This window comes from Quercus lobata, chromosome 1 (genome assembly GCF_001633185.2).
Source record: "Quercus lobata isolate SW786 chromosome 1, ValleyOak3.0 Primary Assembly, whole genome shotgun sequence".
In the NCBI taxonomy this organism is placed as follows: Eukaryota; Viridiplantae; Streptophyta; class Magnoliopsida; order Fagales; family Fagaceae; genus Quercus; species Quercus lobata.
Genome location: NC_044904.1, coordinates 10,197,490 through 10,225,260, shown reverse-complemented (window position 1 = coordinate 10,225,260; position 27,771 = coordinate 10,197,490). Strand labels below are relative to the sequence as shown.

Genomic DNA, 27,771 nt, shown 5'->3' with positions numbered 1-27,771 from the left:
TTATTTTGGATGAAACTTTTGTCAAGTGCTCTAGTGCAATGAACAAGATACAAAAGCAACATGTGGTCATTCTCGCTTTTATATTATATATAGATATAGATATATATACATACATTAATAAAGTCTATTGTAGTCGAATAAGAGATTTGTGGTTCAAATTTCACTTATATAAAAAACTAATTAGTGTCTTGACTTAATAATAAAGAATAATAATTATTAACTGACGTCATAAGTTGAATTTTTATTGTACCTATAAATTAAAAAAATTAAAAGAGTTGCTTCGGCAAATTAATGTACATCCCCTGAAAAAAAAAACAACGGTGTTTTGATGGGTGACACTCAAAATAGGATTTTTATTCGAAAAATAGAACACAGAATCAAACAAAGAACCAAAATTTTTAGGTATTTTGGTAATTGTGCATCCCTCACATCTAAATACCAATAATATGCCTCTATGAGTAAGAACAACCAAACAAGTGGATGAAAACATTGAAAAGAAAATGAAATTTCAACCACTGATATTAGGTGTAGTAGGCCTACTAGTCCAAAAATCGGTTACATCCTCGATTGAAACTGGCAGCCGCTTATTCCTTAACACTCGAACCTCATCACGATCGGGTGAAACTGGTTGCTGCACATTAAGGATCCCAGCATCATCATATGCCATCTCTTGATCCTCATGCGCATCCTTACCACTTTGAATCTTCTTTAAAGCCTCCAATACCTCATCCATGGAAGGCCTCGTTTCCTTGTCCTGTTGTAGACATTGAAAAGCTAACTTTGCCACCAAAATGGTCATTGTTCTAATTCCATCATCTGACTCAAATCCAAGATGTGGGTCGATCAACTCATGGAATGCACAGTTTTCAATCTTGTTTACAGCCAAATCAGCCAAATTGATTTCATGCTTTTGCCTAAATATATCAACGGCTGGCAGTGATGATATGAGCTCCATGAGGACAACCCCAAAGCTGTAGACATCACTCTTACTAGTAAGCTGGTAGCATTGGTCATATTCCGGGTCAACGTAGCCTGGTGTCCCTTGAGGAGCTGTTGAGACATGGCTGAGATCGTTAGGGAACAGCCGGGAAAGCCCAAAATCAGCAACTTTGACGCAGAAATTGTCATCAAGAAGGATGTTGTTAGTCTTTACGTCGCGATGTATGATTTCAGAAGCATGGAGGTAAGCTAATGCACTAGCAGTTTCTATAGCAATGCTCATACGAGTTGGCCATGTGAGTGAACCTGGTGTAGCTTGATGGCCTTGAATATGATCAGCAACGGTGCCATTGGGAATGTATTCATACACAAGAAGAAGTTCATGGCAGCTGCGTGAAGTGCAGCCATAAAGGGAGACAAGATTCTTGTGGCGCAATCGTGTTAGGATTTCAACTTCATTGATGAACTGCTCTACTCGTCTATGGTTGTGCCCATATAAGCGCTTGACTGCAACTTCCCTCCCATCATGGAGTTTGCCTAGTTGAGAAAAATATCATGTCAAAGTCTTTCTTTTTTATTTTCACATATTTTTCTTTAACCTTTTGTTAAGAAAGTTTGTACTGTAGTTTAAGTGATCTAGAAATTGATTCAATGAGTTGATTACCTTACCATGATAAACAGTTCCGAATCCTCCATTCCCAAGTTCTTTCTCAACATGAAAATTATTGGTAGCTTTTTCAAGTTCATTGTAGGAGAAAACAGGGACTCTAAAGTAGACACTCCACCCCTCCACTTCTGATCTTGAGGATGGATCAGAATATGTATTCCTTGCTAGCAATTTTGAAGAAGGATTTCTTTTCTTGTAAAGTTGCCAGAAAATAAAGAACAAGATAATCATGAAGAAGACTGCGCATCCAACAGCTAAAGCAGAGAAAGGAATTGGAGTTAAGTTCTGACTGAAAGGCAGCAATGGAGGAATTCAAGAGATACAAAATTTTTCTAATGAAAGTCACAAAGGAACTTGTGGGAAGAAATTTAAATATTGACAACATCTTCTAGCATCATTGTATTTAAGGCACAAGGCCATCTTCTAGGATTATAGTAGTGGAGAAAATGGACCCAGTAACAAAACTAATAGCAGAAATAGGAGAAATTATTTTCGCATGAAATGATACAATCAATTTCAAAAAGAAATATGATTGAAGATGCATCTTACCTAATGGTATCACCACTTTGTTGTTGTTTTTATTCTCTGCAACAGTAGATAGATACAAATATGTTGTTAGTTTCAACAATGAAGAAAGAAGTGACACAGCTAATTAAATTGGAATCCTTTGAGATCTTAACAGTGTTAGGCAAAAGCCCTTTCAAAACCAGCTCAGACATACCCGATCATAGGTTTCACTGAAACTTTATTTCTATCTCTCTCATAACCTAAATTTGAAACTACTCCAAATCAACTAAAGCTATTGCTGCAGAGTGGATTATGGCATGGAACAGACAGAAATAGTAGCAACACATGTATTAGGATCAACTTCAGCATAAAAAAAAAAGGAGTTTATATCTATGTATATGATCATGAAGGTACATGTGTGTATGCATCAAAGCATTTTTGAGTTATTCCATGTCTATACCTTTTCCTTCTTTACCATGACAACTGCTACAATCATCAGATATATGCAATTCAAGGTCGAACTCAGCAATTAAATTCAGTTCATCTTTATGTGAAGTCTCGTTCACTGGCAGCTGAATAGTTGAACATTCAGAAGATAAATTCTGAGAAGCCTCGTTTGAAGGACTATAGTAGATGTTATAGTGTTTGCAGGTCATTTTTTTAAAATTTCTAGGGGAAGTAATATTAAGATTGCATTTGAATAGGGTCCGACTGGGTGTGGTGAGTTTAAAAGTAGAAAAATGAGAGGGAAAAGCAAAATGGTCCAAGTAATGGCATTTATTGGATTTCAAGTATTCCGAAAGCGAATGGTCCTTGACACGGATGTGTTGTGTGGTGGTAGTGTAAGAGATGTTTAAAACTTCATATTGTCTCTCTCTCCACGCCCACGGCAAGTGGATCATCGGGGGTGTTTCGTCACAGTCTACTTGCATGAAATGGCAAAATGAGAATAATGGGGGTGGGATTTTGGTGAATGGGAAGCTAATGTTACCTAATTTTCCACATTGAAAGTGCCGACAATAATCGTTTTCTCGCTTTTCTTCTTCTTCAGCTGAGTGAAGCAGCACGAGGTGCGAGAGAGCAAAAAAAACAAACAGAGAGACAGAAGCCATTCCAAATTCTCGATTCACAGGGAAAAAAACAAGAATCTATTATTCTAAACTAAAACAACGTATTTGTATGAATTATTTTCTCGTTTCTTCACTATATAACATGTAGTTTCTCTGATTAACACGCCAGTTGACTTGGAAGTTGGATACGGAAGACTTGTGAAACCAGACTGAATTTAGAGCAAGGAGGGGTAGCCATGTGAAGAATGGCCTGTGCCTACTGAGGAGTTTCCTACTCACCTTCCCCATTGACCCACAACATAGAGAAATTTGACTCAGTCCGAGACTCTTACTAATGGTCAATTCTCATGTATAATTTAATAAATTGAGTTTAAATTTTTTGACTAACTTTTTCTGCTCTACTCTATATTTTATCAATAAAAATTTATCACATGTTCATCTAATTAATTAAATATTATCATTATTGACTTATTAATACTACCATTATTAATTAATAGTAGTATTTAATTAATTAAGTGAACATGTGACAAAATTTTTATTAGTAAAATATAGAGTAGAGAAAAAAAAAAGGGACAAAAGTTTGAAATTTCAAAAGATTAAAAAAAAAAAAAATTAGCGTTACGCGTTTGTCTCATAAAACAAAAAGGTTTGCTTATGGTCTACTACAATCTTTTGTAAAGTTTACAGGAGTTGCGAAAAATAGGTGGAAACCCGTTTAAAAGAGGTCAAAAATTTTTTGGCATCTTCGAAAAAATTATAACGTGGTGGGTACTACTGGGACATAGACATGTCTTCTGGGCCATGGCCACTTGTGAAGTAGGAGACGGGGTAAACTGAACGTTTTGACAATGGAACACAATTTATGGTGAAATAGGTGAATACTTCTATTTCAGAATTGTTTAAAATTTTCCGTAGACTCTTGTCTCTGTGGATATTTTAAACAAAACAGAGAAATGGGTTTACCTTTGTTTCGGCGTATGGTTATATTTCTAGTTCATGGGCTCTCTTTGTTCTGCGAGAGTGAAGATAGAATGATGAAACATCATCCACATCTCATTTCTTAATTAATAAATATTTAAACGTGTGCAAAAGAAGCAAAAGCATGTTGCATATTCCAAATAAAAATGATTAAATTCATGAGTTGGGCTTTAATTTCAAATGTAATTCATTTCTTTTTCTTTTCTCACAATTTCCCATCAACTTCAGTGAAAAAAGAGCAATGTAATAATATTATTATCTAAAAGAGGAAAAAAAGGCATGTGAAATTTGAGATCTCATTTAAAAAAAAAAAAAAATTGGAATGTATGAGACTCCAATCTACCAAATTACCAAATCATCAAATTATTGTAGCAATATTACTATTTAAATGGGGAAAAAAAAAATCAGCAATACAAAACAATGTTCGCATAGCTAAATCATAAAGTTCCAACCAAATCAAGACATTCCTCAATTTTCAAACAATGCCAAGTCTATCTTAGCTTGAACTCAAAATGATTTCATTTGTTTAAGTGTTGCATAAAATTAAATTTGTTTGTCTCAATATGATTCATTGAACATCAAAGAAAAAATAGTATTTCTAGTACAATGCTAACTATTTTAATATTTGATAAGAGTACTAGTATCAGCTGTATTACCCCAAATGCCATTTTAAAACACACAAATTTATTTTATCTATTTTACTACACAATTTTACAATACACTCTACATCAAATGTTTTATTTTAACGATACTTCACAGTAATGTTCACCCATGCCAAATTATTTGGCATTTAGAACACTTCATGTGAGATGTTTTTTGGTGTGCCAAATGTCAAATATTTGGCACACCTAATGTATGTGTTTAATAGTCATGTAATTTGTTCAAATAATTTAAATACATGATTAAAAGAAATTATACTTAAATCGAATTTGATGGAAAGTTTTGTCCAAAATAATGATTTGTGCAGTATATTAAGCCTATTTATATACCATAATTTTTGCATCCAAATATATATATATATATATATACTTCTTATAAAAAGAATATATAAAAAATTTATGTTAAACCCCAAGATTAAGAGATATGTCTGGATATATAAAATTGCGTTATAACTTATTCTTTCTTGAGTAGTCTTTGTTTTTTTTTTTTTTTTTTTTTGATAATTTAATAGTTACAATTAGGAGATAAATGATTAAAACTCTGAATGTTTTATTTGAAATCATTAAAAGATATCAACCAGTTAAACGAAAATGTTAATAATTTTAATAATCTATCAAAATCAATTTTTAGGGGGATGCCGGTCACGGTGGGGGAAGATATGGACCAGGGTTTATTACATTATTGTCAATGCTTAGTCATTAGTCGGGACCCTTTCACATAATTGACTGAGACCTATATAATTGTTGCAAGGATAGTACGACACTTTTCTTGCTTTTTTGTTCCGCTGCACATAGATTAAATAAAAATTATAAAAATGCCGGCGGGAAATTTTTTTATTTTTTTTGTTAGAGTTTCAATTTATGGCTATTGTTTATGTGATTTTTATTTTTTATTATTAGATTAAGATATTAATTTTTATTTTTTATTATTAGATTAAGACACTATTTTATTTTTGGTATAAACAAAAATTAAATTTCAAATTTTTTATTCAACTATTAAAAATTTTATTAATCAAATTAATTGAAAAATACGACTTGTCAATGTTGCTTGTTGGATGCAAATTTATCTCTTTGGAATTTATGATTGCAGCCTATAATTATTGTATTCATCGTTAGGAATCAATAGGAAGATGACAAGCAGTGGTCTTTTTTTTTTTTTATTTGATGGGAATGACAAGCAGTGGTCAGGTACATTATTGTTGGAAGCCTGTCATGCTGCGCAAATTGTGCCTGAAAACCAGCAGTGGTCTTTTTTTTTTTTTATCTGTTATCTCTCATGGCATTAACTGTGAATTTATTCAATTTCCATTCTATTGTGAAACCTCCAAGTTTGAAATATTTAGTCCAAAACTTGTATGTAGCTCGGAAAATTACTTTGTATCAACATTTCAGGATTTTTGATTATTAATTCTTAATTTACTTGTTTTATTGCTGGAAGATGTGCAATTGTGCATGAACTTAACTGATGGAGTTGCATCTTTCACCCGTGCCTTTGTTAGATTCATGACTCTCTATTTCTTTTTTCTGTTTTTGATAAGCTTCAATTTCATTAAACTATAAGGAAGACAGAGGGGGGGGGGGGGGGGGGGAGCTGCCTTACATGACCCTCTATTTCTAAGTTTGCTCTTTTTTTCCTTTTTTCAGTTCTAGTATAATTCTTTTTGGTGATTTTCCCTTTTTTTTTTTCAAATTGGATTTCCAATTTAAAAGCTTCTACTATTTTGTTCTTGTTATTTCTTTTAGCTTTGAATGATGGCGGTGGCTTTATTTTATTAATGACTGCGTTAGAATGGTGCTGGTATTTGTGTTTGGTTTTAATTAAATGACTGGAATTTTTATATCATAGTCTAGACATTTGGGATGTATTATTTTGTGTATAACATTATAGACATTTGGGATGTAATTATTGATATGGTGTAATTAAATATATTTAGTTTCTTGGTTTAATGTGGTATTGTATTTGCTATTGGAAAATTTGAATTGTGGTTCATTACAGTTGCTATAAAATAGGTATTGGAAAATATGTATTGTAGTTACATTACAGGTGCTAAAAAATTAAATTTTTTTTTTAAAAAAAAAAACGCCTATGCCAGCGTTTTTAAAAGCGCTGGTATAGGCCTTTTAAATTTTATTCATTCAAGACCTATTCCAGCGTTTTCAAAAGCGCTGGTATAGGTCTTTTAAATTTTATTCGTTCAAGGCCTATGCCAGCGCTTCAAAAGCGCTGGCATAGGTAGTACCTATTCCAGCGCTTTCAAAAGCGCTGGTATAGGTTATATTCACATTTTCGTAAAGGTTGTGCCGACACAAGTAAAAACGCCGAAACAGGGTCTGAAAAGCGCCGGGACCTGTCCCAGCGCTTTTAAAAAGCGCTGGTACAGGTCCGGCGACCCTATTCCGACATTCAAACCGCGGCGGTTTGAAGCGCCGGGAAAAAAAACGCCGGGATAGGAATTTTGACCCTATCCCAGCGCTTTTTGGGGCTGTCCCAGCGCTTTTGAAAACGCTGGGATAGCCCTGTTTTTTTGTAGTGACTGGAGTTCCAAATTTTATAGCACTAAAAAGACAACTCAATTTTTAGCAAAAAAAGAAAAAAGAAAAAAAGACAACTCAATTAAATAAAATTTTCACCAATAAGCAACTTTCATTTTAGTTGTTGTGAAAATATTATAGTAATAATAAAATATTATGACATTTTGATAATACAATACCTTTACTTTTAAATGTGTTAGATCCCAATATGATATTTATTATTTTATTTTGACCCATAAGGAATTAACACATAGTTCACAATATTTTCATAATATCTCCATGCTTACATTTTACTGACAATGTAAATTTATATAGTAGAAAAACAAAAATCGGCAAATGTTGTACACATTTGTTAAATGTGTACAATATTTATCATTTTTTGCAAATGTGTACAACATTTACCACTTTTGTGTTAATGTAAATTTATATTGCAAGCATAACGTAAACATAAATTTAAAAAAAAAAACCAAAAACAAAAAAAGCTTAGCATACTTGAAAATAATTGAACAAATCAAAAACACTATTCATGAGCCTATTGGCTCTTTTTATATAATTAATAGAAAAAGAAATAAAAATAAAAATACAAATAGATTATAGAACTCTGACAAATAGATATAAAAAGTCGTGGAATTGCACCACGCCACTAGCAATATTTATTTTATGGGAATTTTTTATTATTATTGTTATTATTATTATTATTCTTTTTAGAGAGTTTCAATTTATGGTGCTCGCTTTTGATGATAACTCTTTATTATCAGACCAAGACACTAATTAGTTTTTGATATAGGCGAAGATTAAATTCCAAATTTCTTATACAACCATGAGAGACTTTACTAGTTGAGCTAACTGGAACTCACATCAATATATATATAAAATCGAAGCCTCTGCTGGCACTACAATTTTCCACGTCAGCACAATATTTAAAAAATAAAAAATAAAAATAAAAATATTATAACACCTCAAAACCCTAGCAACCTTACCCCTCTCTCAAGTTAAGAAATATAAAGTCACAGTTTCTGCAAACTCTCTCTCTCTCCAAACGTAAATATCAAATTCAATCCCTTTAATTTCTCTTTATATTTTTGAGGTTTCTATAGAGTTATAGTGAGTTATGCTGATTTTGTTTTTTGTGTGTGTGTATAGATGGTCATAATACTTCGGTATTCGAAGAGAAGTTTGTGTTTTCGTTAATTGAAGGCCTTAGAGAGATAAGTGTTGCTGTTTGGAACAGCAATACAAAAGACAATTTCATTGGCAGCGGAAAGTAATTACTTTGTCTCATATTTTTGTTTTTTGAATTGATTTTGTGTGCTTTTTAGACCTTTTTGGATCAATTTTGTTAATTGGGTTTTTTTTTTTTTTTTTTTTTTTTGATAGGGTCCAATTGGGGAAGATTCTTTCAAAGGGTTATGACGACCGCACTTGGTGTCTATGTACTAATAGTGGAGGGTAAGTGCTATAAATTACTAACCATTTTAAGTGTATAATCTATTTCTAAAATTATCTATAATATTTTTTCCTCCCAAAATTTTATCTCTTTAATTTTAGTATATTGTGTTTCTTAAGCTATAGACAGATTTTCTTTGTTTCTTATTTTCAATAATAAATCATTTTATTGCAATACCGGTAATTGTTTGAGAAATCCAATATGTTCATATCTCTATAGAATAGAGAATAGTAGAAGCCAATTTTATTACAACTACTTAAATTGAGTTGACTTAATTCCGTATAATTACAAAGTATAGCATGGAAGATAATGGAATTAATTTTTGTAATTTTTATTTTCTTTCCATGTTTTGAATTTCCATGTTTTTATTGTTGATGAGAAATTAAGGCTCAGTTGCACAATATGTGTAAATTCTTCAGAAAACTACTTTAAATAGTAAGTCAATGTGTCTCTTACATTTGGGTATTAGTTAGAATTATTTTCAAATGATTGTACCAATAAAAGTGAATGTGTATAAATTTTGTTTAACTATCCCGTGCATCGCACGGGTTAGCGACTAGTTATTATTATTATTATTATTTTTGAGAAACAAAAAAGAGGACTCGTGTGTGGCAGTCATTGTCCCACGTCCCACGGTATATTTCGGTAAGCCTATGGGTACCGCCAGCTCGAACTGCAGCTCGGAGACCTCGAACTCACACACATCCTAGGCTTTATTGGTTTTTTGGACTTTCCAAGGGATTAAAAACAACAAGGGATGGGGTCCATGTGGCGTTAGCTCAAGTGCGACTCCAATTCTAACCCCAATTATAAAAGCTTATTATTAGAAGTGATATTAAGAAAAAAGGACAGATTTTTTTTTTTTTTTTGAATTGGTTTGGATATTTAAAAGAATAAAACAACTCTAGAACCATAAAAAAAAAAAAAAAAATAGCCTCATCACATGCGCTTCGTGTGTGTGATGAGGTTTTTTATTTTTTATTTTTTGGGTTTACACATTTTACTCATGACAGTTTAATTTTATTTTTTATTTTAAGAAGAATTCATATTAGTACTTGACTACTAATGTGAGAGAGAAATGTGGAAGTGAGAAAAAAACAGTTTAGCTATAAAAAAAATGGTACGTTTGTGGAAAAAAAAAGTTTTATTTTTTATATTTTTTCAAAAGTTGTATTAGAACTTGATAACTAACGTGAGAGAGAAATGTGCAAATGAGAGAACAAACTGTTTTTATTTTTATTTTTTACTTTAGCTAAAAATTAGGAGTTTTTAAATTACTAATGTAAGGATCGAGTTTGAATCCCTGATCCAAAGGATGAACAGGCTCAGGTCCAAAATGTTCAAAATAATAAATTTATAGAGAGTGGGTTGGAAAACTGGGTTAGAATAAGTTGAGTGGCAAATTAAGTGGATTCAAGTGACAGAAATAGAAAGATAAATGGATTTCAACTAAAGAAAGTCGTCCTTGAAGAGGTTCGAGGAGATTAGTTCTTGTATCTTTATCTTAAGTATGATTACAAATTTATTTTCTAATTGCTACAGTGCTTCTCTTTTCATTTTTCCTCTCCCCTTTTCATGGAGGGTCTCTTACATTATATAGTCCCCTTTGAACGATCTTGGTCCTCCACTTGTTGATCATCTAAACCACTACTTGAGTGCTTGTCTCATCGGACACCCCTTCTGTGAGTTGGGGTAGTCAAGATAGCACTGTTCAGGAGTTCTTTTCACATTAATGCAGCCAGGAAGTTAGTTGTAGAGCATTTAATGTGGTTGTAGCAGCCTTTTCCTAGACGTTTCTCGGCTTCCATCCCTCTTGTATGTTTATAATGCACATCTTTGCTAGTGGAATTTCCTAGAAGGTCACTTTGAACAATAGGATATACACTTGACCTGTGCTTGGCTTATCCGAGGAGACAATCCTCCTCGGACCACCTTTTCCAATCTTTTCACTTGCACGTTACTCATGGGACTTTGAATTTAATGCCCTTATTACTGTTTATTCGTCCTCGGACACATTAACGTCCTCGGTCAAACCTCAAGGCCCAATATACAATCCTAAGCTCTTATCCCTACAACTAATTTTACATGTCTAACTCTATGATTAAAGTCTTAAAAATGAGTGAATTTTAGGATATTTTGGGTATCTAAATTGAAGATTCCAAATAAAGAGAAGCCTCTTAAATAGTATTCCTAATATAGATTAAACAAAATATTTAACAATTGCTTACTGATAGGTTGTTAATAGAAAAGAAACCTTAAAAAGAAGAAGTTATTTATGATAAATAATAAAGTGGTGCTTTCAAAAAAATGTTAATGCTGAAATAAACTGAACGTTAGATAAAAAATAATAAAATATGTGAATTCAACTATTCTAAAAATTTTGTATGTAGAGTGCAATTCGAAATGGATGAAAAGTTGGCTTTCTGCTTATTTTTTAGAGGCCCCCGTGAATAAGCTAAATAAGCTAAAAGGGAGAAAAAAGCAAGCAAAATAAGCTAACGATACCCGCGGATCCCACTGTTGGCAACGGCAATATTTGTGTTTCTGTCAATGGTAACTTTATTATTTGCAAGTCTCTGGATTTGTTTTTACAGTATTTTCCAGTAAAAAAAAAAATCAGTTAACTTTTAGTTTTTTTTTATAGTATTTTAGTAATAAGTTTTTAGTAAAAAACTAAATAAGTTGTTCTTAAACGGATCTGTAACATTACTCATATTTTAACTCACTAGGTGTCAACTCAAATGAATTTTTACTTATATTTTAATCATATTATTTATTTAATAATTATATGAATTATTTAAATGATTTAATGAGTATGTGATCTAATACACTAAAATAATTTTAAGAATAGTTATGTAATGAGGTAAAAGAGATTCCTACCACCAAAGAAAATTTATCTTACCCCCCCCTAAAAAAAGAAAAAGAAAAAGAAAAATCTTGAATCTTATTATTTTTTCCCCTTTAATTCCCTAGAAGTTAGTTTTAGTCATAACTAGTCGCTAACCCGTGCGATGCACGGGTAAGATACTTTGAAATATCTATTTAAATACATTGTATTCTCAAAGCTTTTCAAAAAAATATGCATGTTAACAACTTCTATCCTTTTCAGCTTCATTACAACTCATGTTGGAGAGAGAGAGAGAGATTGTACCTATCAAAGTATCTGTTTAAACTCCTCTTTTAAAAATATTCATCCATTGGATTCATAATAATGCCACAGACCCTACATAATAAACCATATGCTCCAACCCTTTGATTACAGTGATCCTTTAATGACCATTGCTTCTGCCATTAAAGGATCATTCAAATTAAATTTCTTTGTCTAAGCTTTAACATAAGACTGCATTTCATCTCGAGCTGCTACCCCCAGAATTGAAGCACCTCAACATTTAAACTTGATGAGTCTGTAAACCAAAACATTTATGTCATACTGCTATGTTGCACATATATATTTTTAATTACAAATTATCCTTGCACAAAAAGATCATTACCGGTACTTAATCTTAGCATGATTCTCCATGTAATATAGCAAAGAAACAATTGGTAGATTATCCAATCCTCTCCAACTATCTTATGGGTCTATGCATTTATATTACAAATCATTTAACTTGCCTTTATGCTGTAAACTTGTAGTTGCTTCTTTCTGCAAATTATGCATGAATAAATATTACAATCATCTACTTCCTAGCATGTTCTCTTTAGATCAACCACACCATGGATCTCAAAGAAGGTGGTATCCTTGACAAATGAAAACAATAACTTGGTAAATGCCCTCATCTCTTATAAACCAATTTTCATTATTGCAGTTTAAACATACATTAACAGCCAAGATAAACAGTAAAGCAAATGAGAAACTAATAAACTACTTAAAAAACTTCTAGCTTAGTTGAGTATTCTCTGCACTTAATTTTGTGTTATTTCCTATCTCCAAGTCATCCAAAGAACCTGTCCCATCAGTGAATAATTCTTCCATTACTTATAAAAATTGTTTAAAGAAGAAGAGAAAGAACTAAATTGTACTACTAACATGCTGCTAAGTCAACAAAATTTTTAAGGGTACCACATAGTTCAACTCCTTCCACATCGTGGATTAATTTGATAACATTATATAAAGAAATTATGAACAAAGCATGAATGTAATGATTGATTGATGTGCACCAAATCATACCCAACATATAAAATGGAAATTTAAATTTATTTTTCTACTGTATTAAAATCTACTTACAAATCACTCTAAGAAAATTCCTTTATTCATGTCAAAGATTTTATAAACAATTTGCAATTATGATACCTCATATTTCTAACCAACTAATTTGTAAAGTTAATTTTTATCAACTGAATGTGTCCATTGCATTCATAGCTGTGACTAAGAAATAGGGAGTACTAAATAGTTGAACCCATTTCTCTATAATCTCTCTGTTCTCCTTGTATCCATCTAATTTCTACACGGTATTTTATTTATTTATTATTATTTTTTTTATAAATAACAATATTTCATAAAACAAAAGCCCCAGGTACATCAGGAGTGTACATGGAAAGATTTACATCAAGATTGAAAATTACAATGATCAAGCATAACAAAAAGATTAGAGCAAGAAAAAGAAGAGAAAGCAGAACACCAAGCAAACAAAGAGTGAAGGAGGAGAGATTTAATCTCAAGAGTCGACTGTTCCGTTCCCTTGAAGCATAAACCTTTCAAGAGATTTAATCTGACTTCTAAACAGTAATCTACACATAAACCTCTCATAAATTAATTGATTTACCTAATAAAGCTAGAGGTTCTGAGATTAGTCCATAGAGATCCTAATTTTTGAAAGGTATTAGAAATAATGCATTGAGATATGGAAAACAAAAGGCACAATATTATAGAAAGTAAATTGACCTTCCTCACTATAGTGAAAAAAGCATCCCATGCTCCAAAATAATGTTGAGGCACTCTAGCCAGTAATTTTCCTTCAGATTAAAGTTCAACTTTGACAATTTGCATTCTACACAACATAACCAAATAAAAAAGAAGAAGAAAGGACCATTAAATAGTAAATAATCAAGTTGTGTCTCTCTTCAATAACTACTTAAAACCTAAAAAATGGAACATTAAGGAAAAATCTTAAAGATACAAACTTATCCTTATTGTATGGTCCATAAAAAAAGGAAGAGGTTTTCCCCCCCCATTTTTTAGACAGTTTGTCATAATTTTTGAGTGGTGTATTGGCCAAGTCCAATGCAACCTCCATATATAGTTCAAAGAAAAAAAAAAAATAAAGGCAAGAGAGATAGAGAAAGGGAGTACCTTCAATGGCTTTCAAATTTGGTAGTTATTCATCAATGCCACCACCTTTTCTTGTGATTTGGTATTGTTGCCCTCAGTTCCTACAAATAAAATCAAATGCACTCAATTTGCATAAAGTAAGAAATGCAAAATATTAAGTACTCTAAATGGTACAATGGATTTTGCACAGTGACCTTGCCTAATCATATCAAAATATGCCCAAAGGATCTAAAAGCCAAGTACTCAAATTAAAAACTTTCACCCTTGACCATAACGCTACTTGCTTTGTAAATCAATTTGCTGTATTGAAATGAAAATATTAAATTAACTCGTGTGATGCTCTCAACATAGCTGTGGCAGCCATCCACAATCTTTGGCAAGGAATTAATTCAATATGGACTATAATAAGAGAACCATAACTATCTTTAACAATAATGCCCAAACTTGCATAATTGGTGGCTTTTTGAAAAAGGTAAGTGCCATATTCATTTTGAGATAGGAGAAATAGGTGGCTACCATTGCCATGTTTTAGGAGCTGCAGTTATGGGCTAACATTGCAAAACCTAAATAGCTAATGGTCCTAGATTGAAATTTTCATATAAAAAATCCAAATTGCATAGAAAAGTTCCTAATTTTTGCAATTGAAAATAACCCCCCACCCCACCCCAGAAAAAAAAATTTGATTAACTGCAACCGAGAAATTCAAACTTATAATTTGCTTGGCTGACATGTTCAGAAAGTGACCAGGTCCTTTGCATTGAAATAGCATCCATGAGGTTTAGAACAAACCACCATCTAAAATCTCACTTGCAATGTTATATTAAGTAGCAAATGAAGGACTCATGAAAAAAAAAAATGATTTGTTAATTTGATGGACCCAACTTACCAAAGTCGGCAATTGAATTCCCCATGAAAACTTGTTAGGCCTAACCTTTCAGAAGCCAATCAACATTGAAAAATTTGCACTAATGGTTGAATTTATGGAAAATAATGGTTTTGGGGAATTAAGATGTGAAAGACCCAAAATGAAATGATTTATCATGTAACTAAAAAGGCTTCAAAGATTGATAAGTCTAAAGAGGACATTACTTGTGCTCTAAGAATTTAAGGCATGCAAGTGCTTTGTGGTCAACTTCACATCCAATTTCTATTACAAATCTCAACCACGTCTTACATGAAATTCACCTGAACAAAAAGCAGCCAAAACACCAAAACATTTACAAATTCCTATAAAGTATATGCACCCTAAAAACCAGAAATAAGAAGCTAATCAACACATGGAACCCTTCACTTACTAACCCAACAACTTTTGAGTGTAAATATGCTTTATTAACAGAAAATTAAAAAAAAAAAAAAAACCCAAAGCCAAAGTTTACCTGTAAAAAACAGCAAAAACCATTCAAAAGAAACCCAAATAACTCAATATAACAAAGTTTTCAGCCTTTTGAGGGAGAGAAAGTAACAATTAGATAGCCAGGACCCAAGGCCACACACAAACCCAATTGGCAAACACAAATTGAATATACCAATATGAATATATATGTAGAGCTTACATAGGTCAATCTCACATACATATACTTGAATAAAACCACAACATTAAAAAGAAAACCAAATTTCTAGAGAACTAATATTGATATCACAATCGACAACAAAATTTAAAAGAAATATGTAAATAGCATTGCACGTGCATAAGCAATTGGGTTCCACACAGCCAATCCAAAGTTCAGTTTAAGCATTTCTTCAAACACTTGTGCGGCATTAAGAAACCAAAGAAAAAAAAATTCCAAAAATTGAGAAACTAAATAAAATAAAAATATGCCAGAATTGAAAACCCAAAAGGATTAAAAAATGAAACGTGGATGTTCCAATACCAAAGAGAGAGAGGGAGAAAGATTAGGTATTGTTGTCATGATGTACCTTTCTCCATATTCATCTAGTCAATCTGATTGCTAGATGACGTTGTTGAAGCTCTTGGTGATGAGCTATTCAATTGTGCAGTCGTGGCACTGCAAGGTTGAAAGATAAGTAGAATTGAAAAATTAAAAACAAAACTAAAAGATCATGGAGACCGTAAAAAATTCACCTTGCGTTAAATACCCTACCTTTGGTTTTTTTGAAACGGCAGCAACTGAAAGGACTTGAACATCTGGAGGAAGGAAGAGCCGTGAGAGCACTGGCATTATGAATCTGAAGTCTGAATTGTGAAGATTTGAAACTGTCTTTGGAAGAGAGAGAGACTGCCGTTAGCGAGCTTGAAACTGTGAAACAGGGGTAAAGCAAAAGATGGGGAGACAGAAAGGGTTTTTTGCCGTTAAAAATTAAAGACCATTCGGCTAGGTTTGGGCTTTACGGTGGACAACATACAAGTCTATAATTAAGATTGGGCTTTATGGTGGAGGTAAAGTTGGGGATCATTTTTCTTTTATTAGTATTTTAAAATTTAGGAAATGCATTTTAAATTATAAGAGAAATTTAGAAAAAATATTGGTAACGACATGGCTGCTGATGTGGCTCAATGAGAGAGTAGCAACATTAAATATTACGTCTCAGCTTTTAGTATTATATAGATTAGTTAAGCCTGTATAACACGGTTTTGTTCATAAACTTATATAACTTATTTGAGAAACAAACGCAAATCTCTATATATAGCATGAGTGGCTACTATTTGTAATTTTTCCCACAATTGTTTTGAATATATATATATATATATTTAAAACTATTATATTGAATCTAGAATTATGAAAAAAAAAATTGAATCTAGAATTAGGCTAGGCGTGATTATTTCTCACTATTATTTCAGTAAATCATAACGACATGATTGAATATAGAATTAGTCTATATAGAAAAAAGGTATATCATATTATCATAATATAGGTAAAGAAATTAAAGAATTGACTCCACAGTGTAAGATGATACAATTCTTTGTAAACAATCCATTATGTTTAGAGTTAAAAGACCTAAAAATTAATTCAAAAGGAACAATCCATGAATTCTTGTAACATATATTATATATAAGGTATGGATAAGTAATACAAATAATAGGGTATAACAGTGATGCAGCTCGCACTTTAAGGCAGTAAAAAGTATAAACTTCTATAACCTTGTGGCGTGCAAAGAATACTTTCTTGCGTGGTTCCAATACACGGATACTACTTCTCCAATTCTATTAAAAAACTCATTTAAAGCTTCTTCGTCAATCTTTTTCATAAATACAAATGATGGGTCATTCAATGATTTGTTTTCTTTTCCAGAGTACACTGTACTCTGGAAAAGAAAAGAAAAGAAAACAAAAAACACTTTGTACAATTTTGGGGTTTGCACAAAAGCAATTTATAAAGGTGACATGAGCTTACTACCCCTCAATGATTTCCCAAATTCAGTTTCGTATGATATTTATTAATTAACTAATTACTTATCATTTGAGGTCAAGAGACTCAAGGCTACATCCTAGTGAAAGGATCAACTGCAGAAAATGGAACCCTTGGGCTAATGACCACATCAAATTGAACCATTCACTAAGTTCATATGATTAAATATTGAGCTTTCAAATGTGTAATACAAATGGGTAAGAGTGACTTTTCTGGGAATGCCCCATCCATACTTCACTGCTTCAGCATTCAATAAAACCTGAATCATCGATTTATCATAATCAAATCTTGCAAGAAGAAAGAAGGTGGTAAAATTATGACAACAAATAAACTCTGCTACAATAGCTCTGACACCCATACACATTGTTTAGAGCTTCTCTGTAATCATCTTCAAAACACAAGCAACTGTAAGCTAACAGTAATTTCCATGGCCTGGGGCAGTATTAGACTTTTGGGTAGAATATGACTCGGGCAGAGCTTTTTGTCTTCCACCAATAAATTTAAGCTGGATCATATGCTTTTAAGAAAGAAGAGAAAGCCCTTTGTCTAAAGAAGAATCCTCTGCTCATAGCATCTTGTGTTTTCTTTTAGATATTCCACGCAACGTTGTTCGAAAATAAAAGATGGCCAGATATAAATCCTCCGGCACACTTCTTGTCAATGAGTGTCAATCATTCCATCTGTGGCTTGACAATGTTGCTAGCTTTTTGCTTCCTCTCACAAGCTAGGTTCATACTTGTCACTATGTCTTCCTCATCCATACTTGTTAACATAATCTTTTAGTTAATTTCACACATTGTTTTTCTTCCTATGATACTGCCTGACTCAATAAGAATTTGAGTCCGCACCAACTATTAATATTGGTGATTCAGCTGGTACGGATACTTTTGGATCACTCTGTTTCCTCTTCTTTTCATTTTGGCGCCACTTATTTAAAGCTTGGTCAGCCTTGGAGACGATTTTTGAGACTGTAAACCCTGCAACTTCAAAAGTATGTGATCTATAAGGTATTAAAGAATTGCGAAGCATAACATCAACTCCTTCATAGGTCCAAACACTTAAGACTGCCTCGAACTCCCTTCTCACCCATTTCCCAAGCTCTTCAACTCGCTTCTCCCCAATCGGTGGCTGAAGCAAGGGGAAATTCACAATTGATGTCACAATTATATAATACACATTACACAACCATAATGCAGCATGCATCTTCCATAAGAGCAAAATGAGATAAGTATTGATAAGTAGATAAGCATCTATCATCTTAGACTCAGGCCTATAATAGGGCCAGTGTACCACAAGTGCCAAAACTGGGCACTGAGATTTGTAGAATAGTCTCCCCCCTCACAATACACACACAGAAGGGGGAGAGGGGGGGTACCAAATTAAGGCAAATGCCTGTGCAAAACTGCTGTATGCCAGTTGAATTCTAAAATGGCCAAGAGGAAAATCAATTTTGGCTAAATTGCCACATCCAGGCACTATCCTATATACTACATGGATCTCAAGGATCGACCTAAAAGAAGCCATGATTAAATTATTATTAGGTGCTTCAGGTGTAAGAAGAAAAAATTCCCCCATTCATAAAATTTTAGTTACATAGACTACTGATTATTAGAATAAAAAAACCATGAGCAAGCAGGGAATCACAGAATAATACCTGCAACTGAAGGCCAAAATGTTCTTCTGGCATTATCTGTGCGTTTTCCTGTTTTTCCCATGTGTAATGGGAGATAAGGAGATGCCCACAGGCCCCACACTGTGATGTAGATAGAATCTACAGATGATTCTTCTATATCCAGCCTCATAAGGACAGCAATATGAGCTGTATGACCAGCCTGTCACAATTCAAATGATAAAAGCATGAGCTAGAACAGATATCAATTGGTAAGGAAAACAGAGAATAACAAACTATCAAATAACTGCTAGAACCATCAAATAAAAAACTATCTTTGAAACAGTGAGTTTTGACACAGTATTCTTGCAGTAGTTATTAAATAGTCTTGGACTTGTAAACTATACAACAAACTCACTCATCAGTCATCATCCTGTTCTTATAAAGGAGGAGTTGCATTAGAGCTCAAAACTCAATGGAAAAACATTTATTACAAAACTAATCAAATAACATTGCGCATCAGCATCTCTACTTAAAAGCTAAAATCATTTTTTTTGGTAAAGAATTGACTGGCATGCTGTTGCCTGGGGTGCAAGACAAATCAAATGCTGCCTTCATGTGACATAATAACAAGAGAAAGGACAAAATTTAGCTACAAAATTGGTTGTAGCCTTAGGTTGCAACATTACTCAATAAAATAAACATTACTACATATTTTGAAAATTTAACTGTTGAATTGTATGTTCTTTACGTTTTTAATACATATGTCAAATTTTGTGTCAATTGGATATTATTTACTATATGATCTATAGACTTATATTTTATGCATAATTTCAAATTACAAAAACTTGTAATTTAAATAATTTATTAATCACATAGCTATTGATCTTTAATTTTCTAAAAATTTTGCAAGTATGGAAGATATAAGAAGAAGATATAATCCAATGATGGATTTGTCAAAATTCACCTCCAATAAAAAAATATTGAGTACGGTTGTAGTCTAAGGCTATAACTAATTTTGTAGCTAAACTTTGTCCCAAGAGAAATCAAAGTAAATTATTTTGCAGCTAAACTTTGTCCCAAGAGAAATAACAAGCTAAAAGCAGATGCAGAAAAGGACAATCATCAGGAATAGAGAAAAATAAATAAAACGAAAAGAATCATGACCATCCTTCCAGTAAATATTTGTAATGAGAAGGATACAAGGCTGGAAAAAGGAAAGTTAAATACAAAATATAAATTCACTCTCCTTCCAGCACAAAAAATATACATTGCAAACAGCAAAATATTTATAAACTCTACTAATCCAAGTAATTACAGACTCGAAGATTTAAGAATTACATTCAAGTCTTGCAGACAAGATCTTTCTGGTTCACTGTCACCAAATAAACCCCAATTGGGCACACTCAGTGCTAAGAATACAACCAACCCCATCAAAGTACCAGTCAGGCAAATCCATGACCATATATTGTAACATTTGATTGAGCTATGAAGGAAAAAGAAGAAAATCTTCCCTTTGATTTATTTGTAATTGTTTCAAGTACAATTTGTTCACCATTGTGAACACGATGTACTTATTATCAATAAAACTTATATCACCTATAAAAAAGAAGAAGAAGAAGAAAATCCTTAGCATCGAGGTGATCAGGTAATCTAACTACATATGATTTTACAGCAACCTCTCCACCTCATAATCTTTGCACATTGAATTGGCTTGAATCAACTTTAACTGACCAAATGATTTATGGTGAGCCTTAAAAAAAGGGGTTCCTTACAGCTGTCTGAGAATAAAAGCAAAGTCACCAGTAAGCAGGCAATGCAACACCAAACTGAAACTCTAGGTAACAGCTTATGCTGTACCTCTACAGATATTAAAAGATTGATGTAAAAATGAGACCTTGACCCATATTTAACGAATGCACAACAGTCTAATACTGATTGAAAACCTTAAATTCTACAAAAGAAAAAAGACATAACTCAACTCAATTAAGCAACATCTTTAACTCTCTTGCTTGCATCATTTGGTCATATCTAATATCAACTCTTCAGCTCCTCAGTTGAATAAAAGTAAAAACATCATTTTTCACTTCAAACTTGTAAAGTTTGAACCAAGCTACCTAACTGAAATCCCCCCTCCTTGCTAAAAAATCTAGAACCTTTAAACATCTAGAAACCAACAGCTCTCATAACAGCTGGTTGATTCTAAAGGCATTGCAGTGCATAATGTTCGATACTTCTATTCATGATTCTCAATATGAAAAAATCAGACAACCTTTAAATAAACAAATAAAGTATATACAAAATCAAAACGCTAACGTTCAAGCAAAAACAAACCTTGATCCTAATATGCACAAGCTTTTGCTCTTCCCTCGTTAACCTCGTGGTGATCTGATGAGCCCCGGTGTGTCAAACAGCTCCCCTCCACTCTAATGATCCCCAATGTAGTCCCTGGCACTGGCGCCTCTGTCAAATGTGTAATCTTCCTTCCTCCTTCTCCTACATGCTTCCCAATCGAATTTACTAGCCTCGCCATCTTCCTCGGAAACGAGCCATCGAAATCTGTAGCGCGTCCCTCCCGTCGAAGCCAGCCGCCTCCCAATCGTGTGATCAAAATCTAATCCGGCAGCAAATTCTCCACCGTCGGATCCTTCACCTTTCCATAATGCCTCAACGAATGGCACCGCGCACAAACCACCGGCCTCTCCAGCCTCCGGCCAGAATAAAAACCCGACCCATCGCCATTTTTGGGCTGAATTACGAGACCCCTTTTGAGGGAACCCGGAAATTCCGATTCCTGAGCAATGTGAACGAGATGGGTATGTTAGTGATAATCGGGATTCTTCTCCGAGGGCTCGAGGAAAAAGCCAGGGTGCTTAGGGTTTGAGTTTTGCATGTGAACCCCACAACTAGGGCAGACAAGGGAAGTGGGTTCCTCGTAATTTCCATCGCGGGTAAAGGGTATAGAAGGGGTTGAGGAAGAGAAATGGAGATGGTGGGGTTTTAGGGTTGGGAGTGATTGTTGATGTTGGGCAAAGGTAAAGCGTTGTGAGAGAGAATAGAGGGAGTATTTGAGCTTTTGGGAAGTAGAGAGAGTTCGAGCTATTAGTATCACCGTTTTCTTCTTCGATTGGTATTTTTTGTGTGTGTAATAGTTTGGGTTTAAGATTGATTTTTCTGCCTCATTCTTTCTCTTTTGAGTTTATGAAAGAGTTTAGGGTTTAAACGACTATTTAAATTGGCATCGTTTTAGCAACGTCCAGATAGTTTTAAAGCTATGGTCTAGTCCCGCTCACAATAATTCAGTATTACAATGTCATGTGTTACCACGGTTTTAATTGCAAACAGTTTTTGGAGGAAAATTCCTCTCATTTCTTGGTGATTGATAAAACCATCTAAATATACTTTTAGTTATATTTCCTTGCCACAGTCACACACCATTAAAAAAAAAAAAAAAAAAAAAAAAATTCTCAACAACACCACCCTCGCCATTGATTTGTGCAGTAGTTAAGCATGCACCAAATAATTATATTCTAAACAAAGTTTGACTCCAAATATGTTTGGAGTAATTTATTCTAACCTTTTATGTGTTGATTTAAAAGACTATTTATGTATATTATTTAAACAAGTTATATGACTCATTAAGAAAAGTAATATGAGTAAAAGTGTAAAACTACTTATAAATAGTTTGTTTAATCGCCACATCATGGGTTGTAACAAGATAGTTTCAAATATATTTGAATCAAAAATTGAAAATAAATTGTAGTTGCCTAACATTGGGATGAATGGGAGACTCCCCTTGATTCAAGAGGAAAAAATATTGTCGTTTGTGGAAAGTGGCACTATTTTGGAAAATTGAAGGTAATTATAGAAAGTCATGGCCTTTTGATAATATGAGAAGTTCTTCATTTGTTTTGTTACTCGATAATTCAAGAGTAAGTCTTTATTTTGGACGAAACTTTTGTTTGGTGTTTTAGTGTAATGAATAAGATACAAAAGTAGAATGTGGTCATTCTTGCTTTTATATTATATATAGATATAGATATTTACACACATTAATAAAGTCTTTTGTAGTCGAATAGGAGATTTGTGATTCAAATTCCATTTATACCAAAACCAAGTAGTGTCTTGACTTAATAATAAATAATAATAATTATTAATGGAATTCATTGGTTGAATTTTTATTGTACCTATAAATTAAAAAATAAAATAAAGGAGTTGCTTCGGCAAATGTACATCCCCTGAAAAAGAAAAAAGAAAAAAGAAAAAAAAGAAGGTGTTTTGATGGATGACACTCAAAGTAGGATTTTTATTGGAAAATAAGAACACAGAATCACATAAAGAACCAAAAATTTTAGGTATTTTGGTAAATGTGCATCCCTCATATCTACATACCAATAATATGCCTCCATGAGTAAGAACAACCAAACAAGTGGATGAAAAGAAAATGAAATTTCAACCACTGACATTAGGTGTAGCAGGCCTATTAGTCCAAAAATCCGTTACATCCTCGATTGAAACTGGCAGCCGCTTATTCCTTAACACTCGAACCTCATCACGATCGGGTGAAGCTGGTTGCTGTACATTAAGGATCCCAGCATCATCATATGCCATCTCTTGATCCTCATGCGCATCCTTACCACTTTGAATCTTCTTTAAAGCCTCCAATACCCCATCCATGGAAGGCCTCGTTTCCTTGTCCTGTTGTAGACATTGAAAAGCTAACTTTGCCACCAAAATGGTCATTGTTCTAATTCCATCATCTGACTCAAATCCAAGATGTGGGTCGATCAACTCATGGAAAGCACAGTTTTCAATCTTGTTTACAGCCAAATCAGCCAAATTGATTTCATGCTTTTGCCTAAATATATCAACGGCTGGCAGTGATGATATGAGCTCCATGAGGACAACCCCAAAGCTGTAGACATCACTCTTACTAGTAAGCTGGTAGCATTGGTCATATTCCGGGTCAACGTAGCCTGGTGTCCCTTGAGGAGCTGTTGAGACATGGCTGAGATCGTTAGGGAACAGCCGGGAAAGCCCAAAATCAGCAACTTTGACGCAGAAATTGTCATCAAGAAGGATGTTGTTAGTCTTTACGTCGCGGTGTATGATGTCAGAAGCATGGAGGTAAGCCAATGCACTAGCAGTTTCTATAGCAATGCTCATACGAGTTGGCCATGTGAGTGAACCTGGTGTAGCTTGATGGCCATGAATATGATCAGCAACGGTGCCATTGGGAATGTATTCATACACAAGAAGAAGTTCATGGCAGCTGCGTGAAGTGCAGCCATAAAGGGAGACAAGATTCTTGTGGCGCAATCGTGTTAGGATTTCAACTTCATTGATGAACTTCTCTACTCGTCTATGGTTGTGCCCATATAAGCGCTTGACTGCAACTTCCCTCCCATCATGGAGTTTGCCTAGTTGAGAAAAACAGCATGTCAAAGTCTTTCTTTTTCATTTTCACATATTTTTCTTTAACCTTTTGTTAAGAAAGTTATACTGTAGTTTAAGTGATCTAGAAATTGATTCAATTAGTTGATCACCTTACCATGATAAACAGTTCCGAATCCTCCATTCCCAAGTTCTTTCTCAACATGAAAATTATTGGTAGCTTTTTCAAGTTCATTGTAGGAGAAAACAGGGACTCTAAAGTAGGCACTCAACCCCTCCACTTCAGATCTTGAGGATGGGTCAGAATATGTATTCCTTGCTAGCAATTTTGAAGGATATTTTTTCTTGTAAAGGTAGTGCCGGAATATAACGAACAAGGTAATCATGAAGAAGACTGCGCATCCAACAGCTAAAGCAGAGAAAGGAATTGGAGTTAAGTTCTGACTGAAAGGCAGCAATGGAGGAATTCAAGAGATATAAAATTTTTCTGATGAAAGTCACAAAGGAACTTATGGGAAGAAATTTAAATATTGACAATATCTTTTGTGAGTCATGTGACGTTATCCTTATTAACCATCGTTGTATTTAAGGCACAAGGCCATCTTCTAGGATTATAGTAGTGGAGAAAATGGACCCAGTAACAAAACTTATAGCAGAAATAGGAGAAATTATTTTCGCATGAAATGATACAATCAATTTCAACAAGAAATATGATTGAGGATGCATCTTACCTAATGGTATTACCACTTTGTTGTTGTTTTTATTCTCTGCAACAGCAGATAAATACAAAAATGCTGTTAGTTTCAACAATGAAGAAAGAAGTGATACAGCTAACTAAATTGGCATCCTTTGAGATCTTAACATTGTTAAGCAAAGCACTTTCAAAACCAGCTCAGACATACCCGATCATAGATTTCACTGAAATATAAAATTTATAAAATTTTTCTAATGAAAGTCACAAAGGAACTTATGGGAAGAAATTTAAATATTGACAACATCTTTTGTGAGTCATGTGTCGTTATCCTTATTAACCATCATTGTATTTAAGGCACAAGGCCATCTTCTAGAATTCTAGTAGTGGAGAAAATGGACCCAGTAACAAAACTTATAGCAGAAATAGGAGAAATTATTTTCGCATGAAATGATACAATCAATTTCAACAAGAAATATGATTGAGGATGCATCTTACCTAATGGTATTACCACTTTGTTGTTGTTTTTATTCTCTGCAACAGCAGATAAATACAAAAATGCTGTTAGTTTCAACAATGAAGAAAGAAGTGATACAGCTAACTAAATTGGCATCCTTTGAGATCTTAACATTGTTAAGCAAAGCACTTTCAAAACCAGCTCAGACATACCCGATCATAGATTTCACTGAAATATAAAATTTTTCTAATGAAAGTCACAAAGGAACTTATGGGAAGAAATTTAAATATTGACAACATCTTTTGTGAGTCATGTGTCGTTATCCTTATTAACCATCATTGTATTTAAGGCACAAGGCCATCTTCTAGAATTCTAGTAGTGGAGAAAATGGACCCAGTAACAAAACTTATAGCAGAAATAGGAGAAATTATTTTCGCATGAAATGATACAATCAATTTCAACAAGAAATATGATTGAGGATGCATCTTACCTAATGGTATTACCACTTTGTTGTTGTTTTTATTCTCTGCAACAGCAGATAAATACAAAAATGCTGTTAGTTTCAACAATGAAGAAAGAAGTGACACAGCTAATTAAATTGGCATCCTTTGAGATCTTAACATTGTTAAGCAAAGCACTTTCAAAACCAGCTCAGACATACCCGATTATAGATTTCACTGAAACTAAATTATTTCTATCTCTCTCATAACCTAAATTTGAAACTACTCCAAATCAACTAAAGCTATTGCGGCAGAGTGGATTATGGCATGGAACAGACAGAAATAGTAGCAACACATGTATTAGGATCAACTTCAGCATAAAAAAAAAGGGAGTTTATGTCTATATATATGATCATGAATGTACATGTGTGTGTGCATCAAAGCATTTTTGAGTTATTCCATGTCTATACCTTTTCCTTCTTTACCATGACAACTGCTACAATCATCAGATAAATGCAATTCAAGGTCGAACTCAGCAATTAAATTCAGTTCATCTTTATGTGAAGTCTCGTTCACTGGCAGCTGAATAGTTGAACATTCAGAAGATAAATTCTGAGAAGTCTTGTTTGAAGGACTATAGTAGATATTATAGTGTCTGCAGGTCAAATTTTTAAAATTTCTAGGGGAAGTAATATTAAGATTGCATTTGAATAGGGTCCGACTGGGTGTGGTGAGTTTAATAGAAAAAAATGGAGAGATGGGAAAAGCAAAATTGTCTAAGTGGTGGCATTTATTGGATTTCAAGTATTCCAAAAGCGAATGGTCCTTGACACGGATGTGTTGTGTGGTGTTCGTGTAAGAGATGTTTAAAACTTCATATTGTCTCTCTCTCCACGCCCACGGCAAGTGGATCATCGGAGGTGTTTCGTCACAGTCTACTTGCATGAAATGGCAAAATTGGAATGGGGGTGGGATTTTGGTGAATGGGAAGCTAATGTTACCTAATTGTCCACATTGAAAGTGCCGACAATAATCGTTTTCTCGCTTTTCTTCTTCTTCAGCTGAGTGAAGCAGCACGAGGTGCGAGAGAACAAAAAAAACAAACAGAGAGACAGAAGCCATTCCAAAATTCTCGATTCACAGGGAAAAAAACAAGAATCTATTATTCTAAACTAAAACAACGTATTTGTATGAATTATTTTCTCGTTTCTTCACTATATAACATGTAGTTTCTCTGATTAACACGCCAGTTGACTTGGAAGTTGGATACGGAAGACTAGTGAAACCAGACTGAATTTAGAGCAAGGTGGGGTAACGGGTAGCCATGTGAAGGGTCTGTGCCTACTGGGGAGTTTCCTACTCATCTTCCCCCATTGACCCACAACATAAAGATTTGACTCCTTCAAAACCTCTAATAAACGCTCTAGAAATTGGTGAAGGAAATCTTTGCGGCTGGTTTGAACGTCAACTGCCCCTTGAAGTACGTGCTGCAGTGTTGGCTCTCTAATTCTCGTGTATATTTTTTATTTTTATTTTTATTTTTATTTTTATTTTTTATGAACGAAAAGGACCTCACCACACTTAGGGGCAATTCTCTTGTATAATAAATTTCAAAGGATTAAAAAAAAAAAAAAATTAGCGTTACGCGTCTGTCTCATAATTAAACAAAAAGGTTTGCTTTTATGGTCTACTACAATGAGACAATCTTTTATAAAGTTTACAGGAGTGTTGAAAAAAAAAAGGG

The 27,771-nt window shown here is 33.5% G+C and overlaps 2 protein-coding genes and 1 pseudogene across 2 annotated transcripts; all 3 read right to left on the bottom strand.

Annotated features, from left to right (window-relative positions):
• Positions 1–333: 333 nt before the first annotated feature.
• Positions 334–3,407, bottom strand: LOC115977940 (LEAF RUST 10 DISEASE-RESISTANCE LOCUS RECEPTOR-LIKE PROTEIN KINASE-like 1.1). The gene is made up of 4 exons (XM_031099976.1): positions 2,574–3,407; positions 2,156–2,191; positions 1,609–1,860; positions 334–1,476 (listed from the first exon to the last, which is right to left on the bottom strand). The coding sequence occupies exons 1-4, from the start codon at positions 3,223–3,225 to the stop codon at positions 509–511; spliced, it is 1,908 nt and encodes a 635-aa protein (XP_030955836.1). The 5' UTR covers positions 3,226–3,407; the 3' UTR covers positions 334–508.
• On the bottom strand, positions 334–27,298 carry LOC115977950 (LEAF RUST 10 DISEASE-RESISTANCE LOCUS RECEPTOR-LIKE PROTEIN KINASE-like 1.1). Its single transcript, XM_031099987.1, has 5 exons — positions 26,498–27,298; positions 26,078–26,113; positions 24,597–24,848; positions 23,438–24,465; positions 334–469 (listed from the first exon to the last, which is right to left on the bottom strand). Exons 1-4 carry the CDS (start codon positions 27,147–27,149, stop codon positions 23,498–23,500), a joined length of 1,908 nt encoding a protein of 635 aa, XP_030955847.1. The 5' UTR covers positions 27,150–27,298; the 3' UTR covers positions 334–469; positions 23,438–23,497.
• On the bottom strand, positions 17,564–22,253 carry LOC115977970 (annotated as a pseudogene).
• Positions 27,299–27,771: the final 473 nt, after the last annotated feature.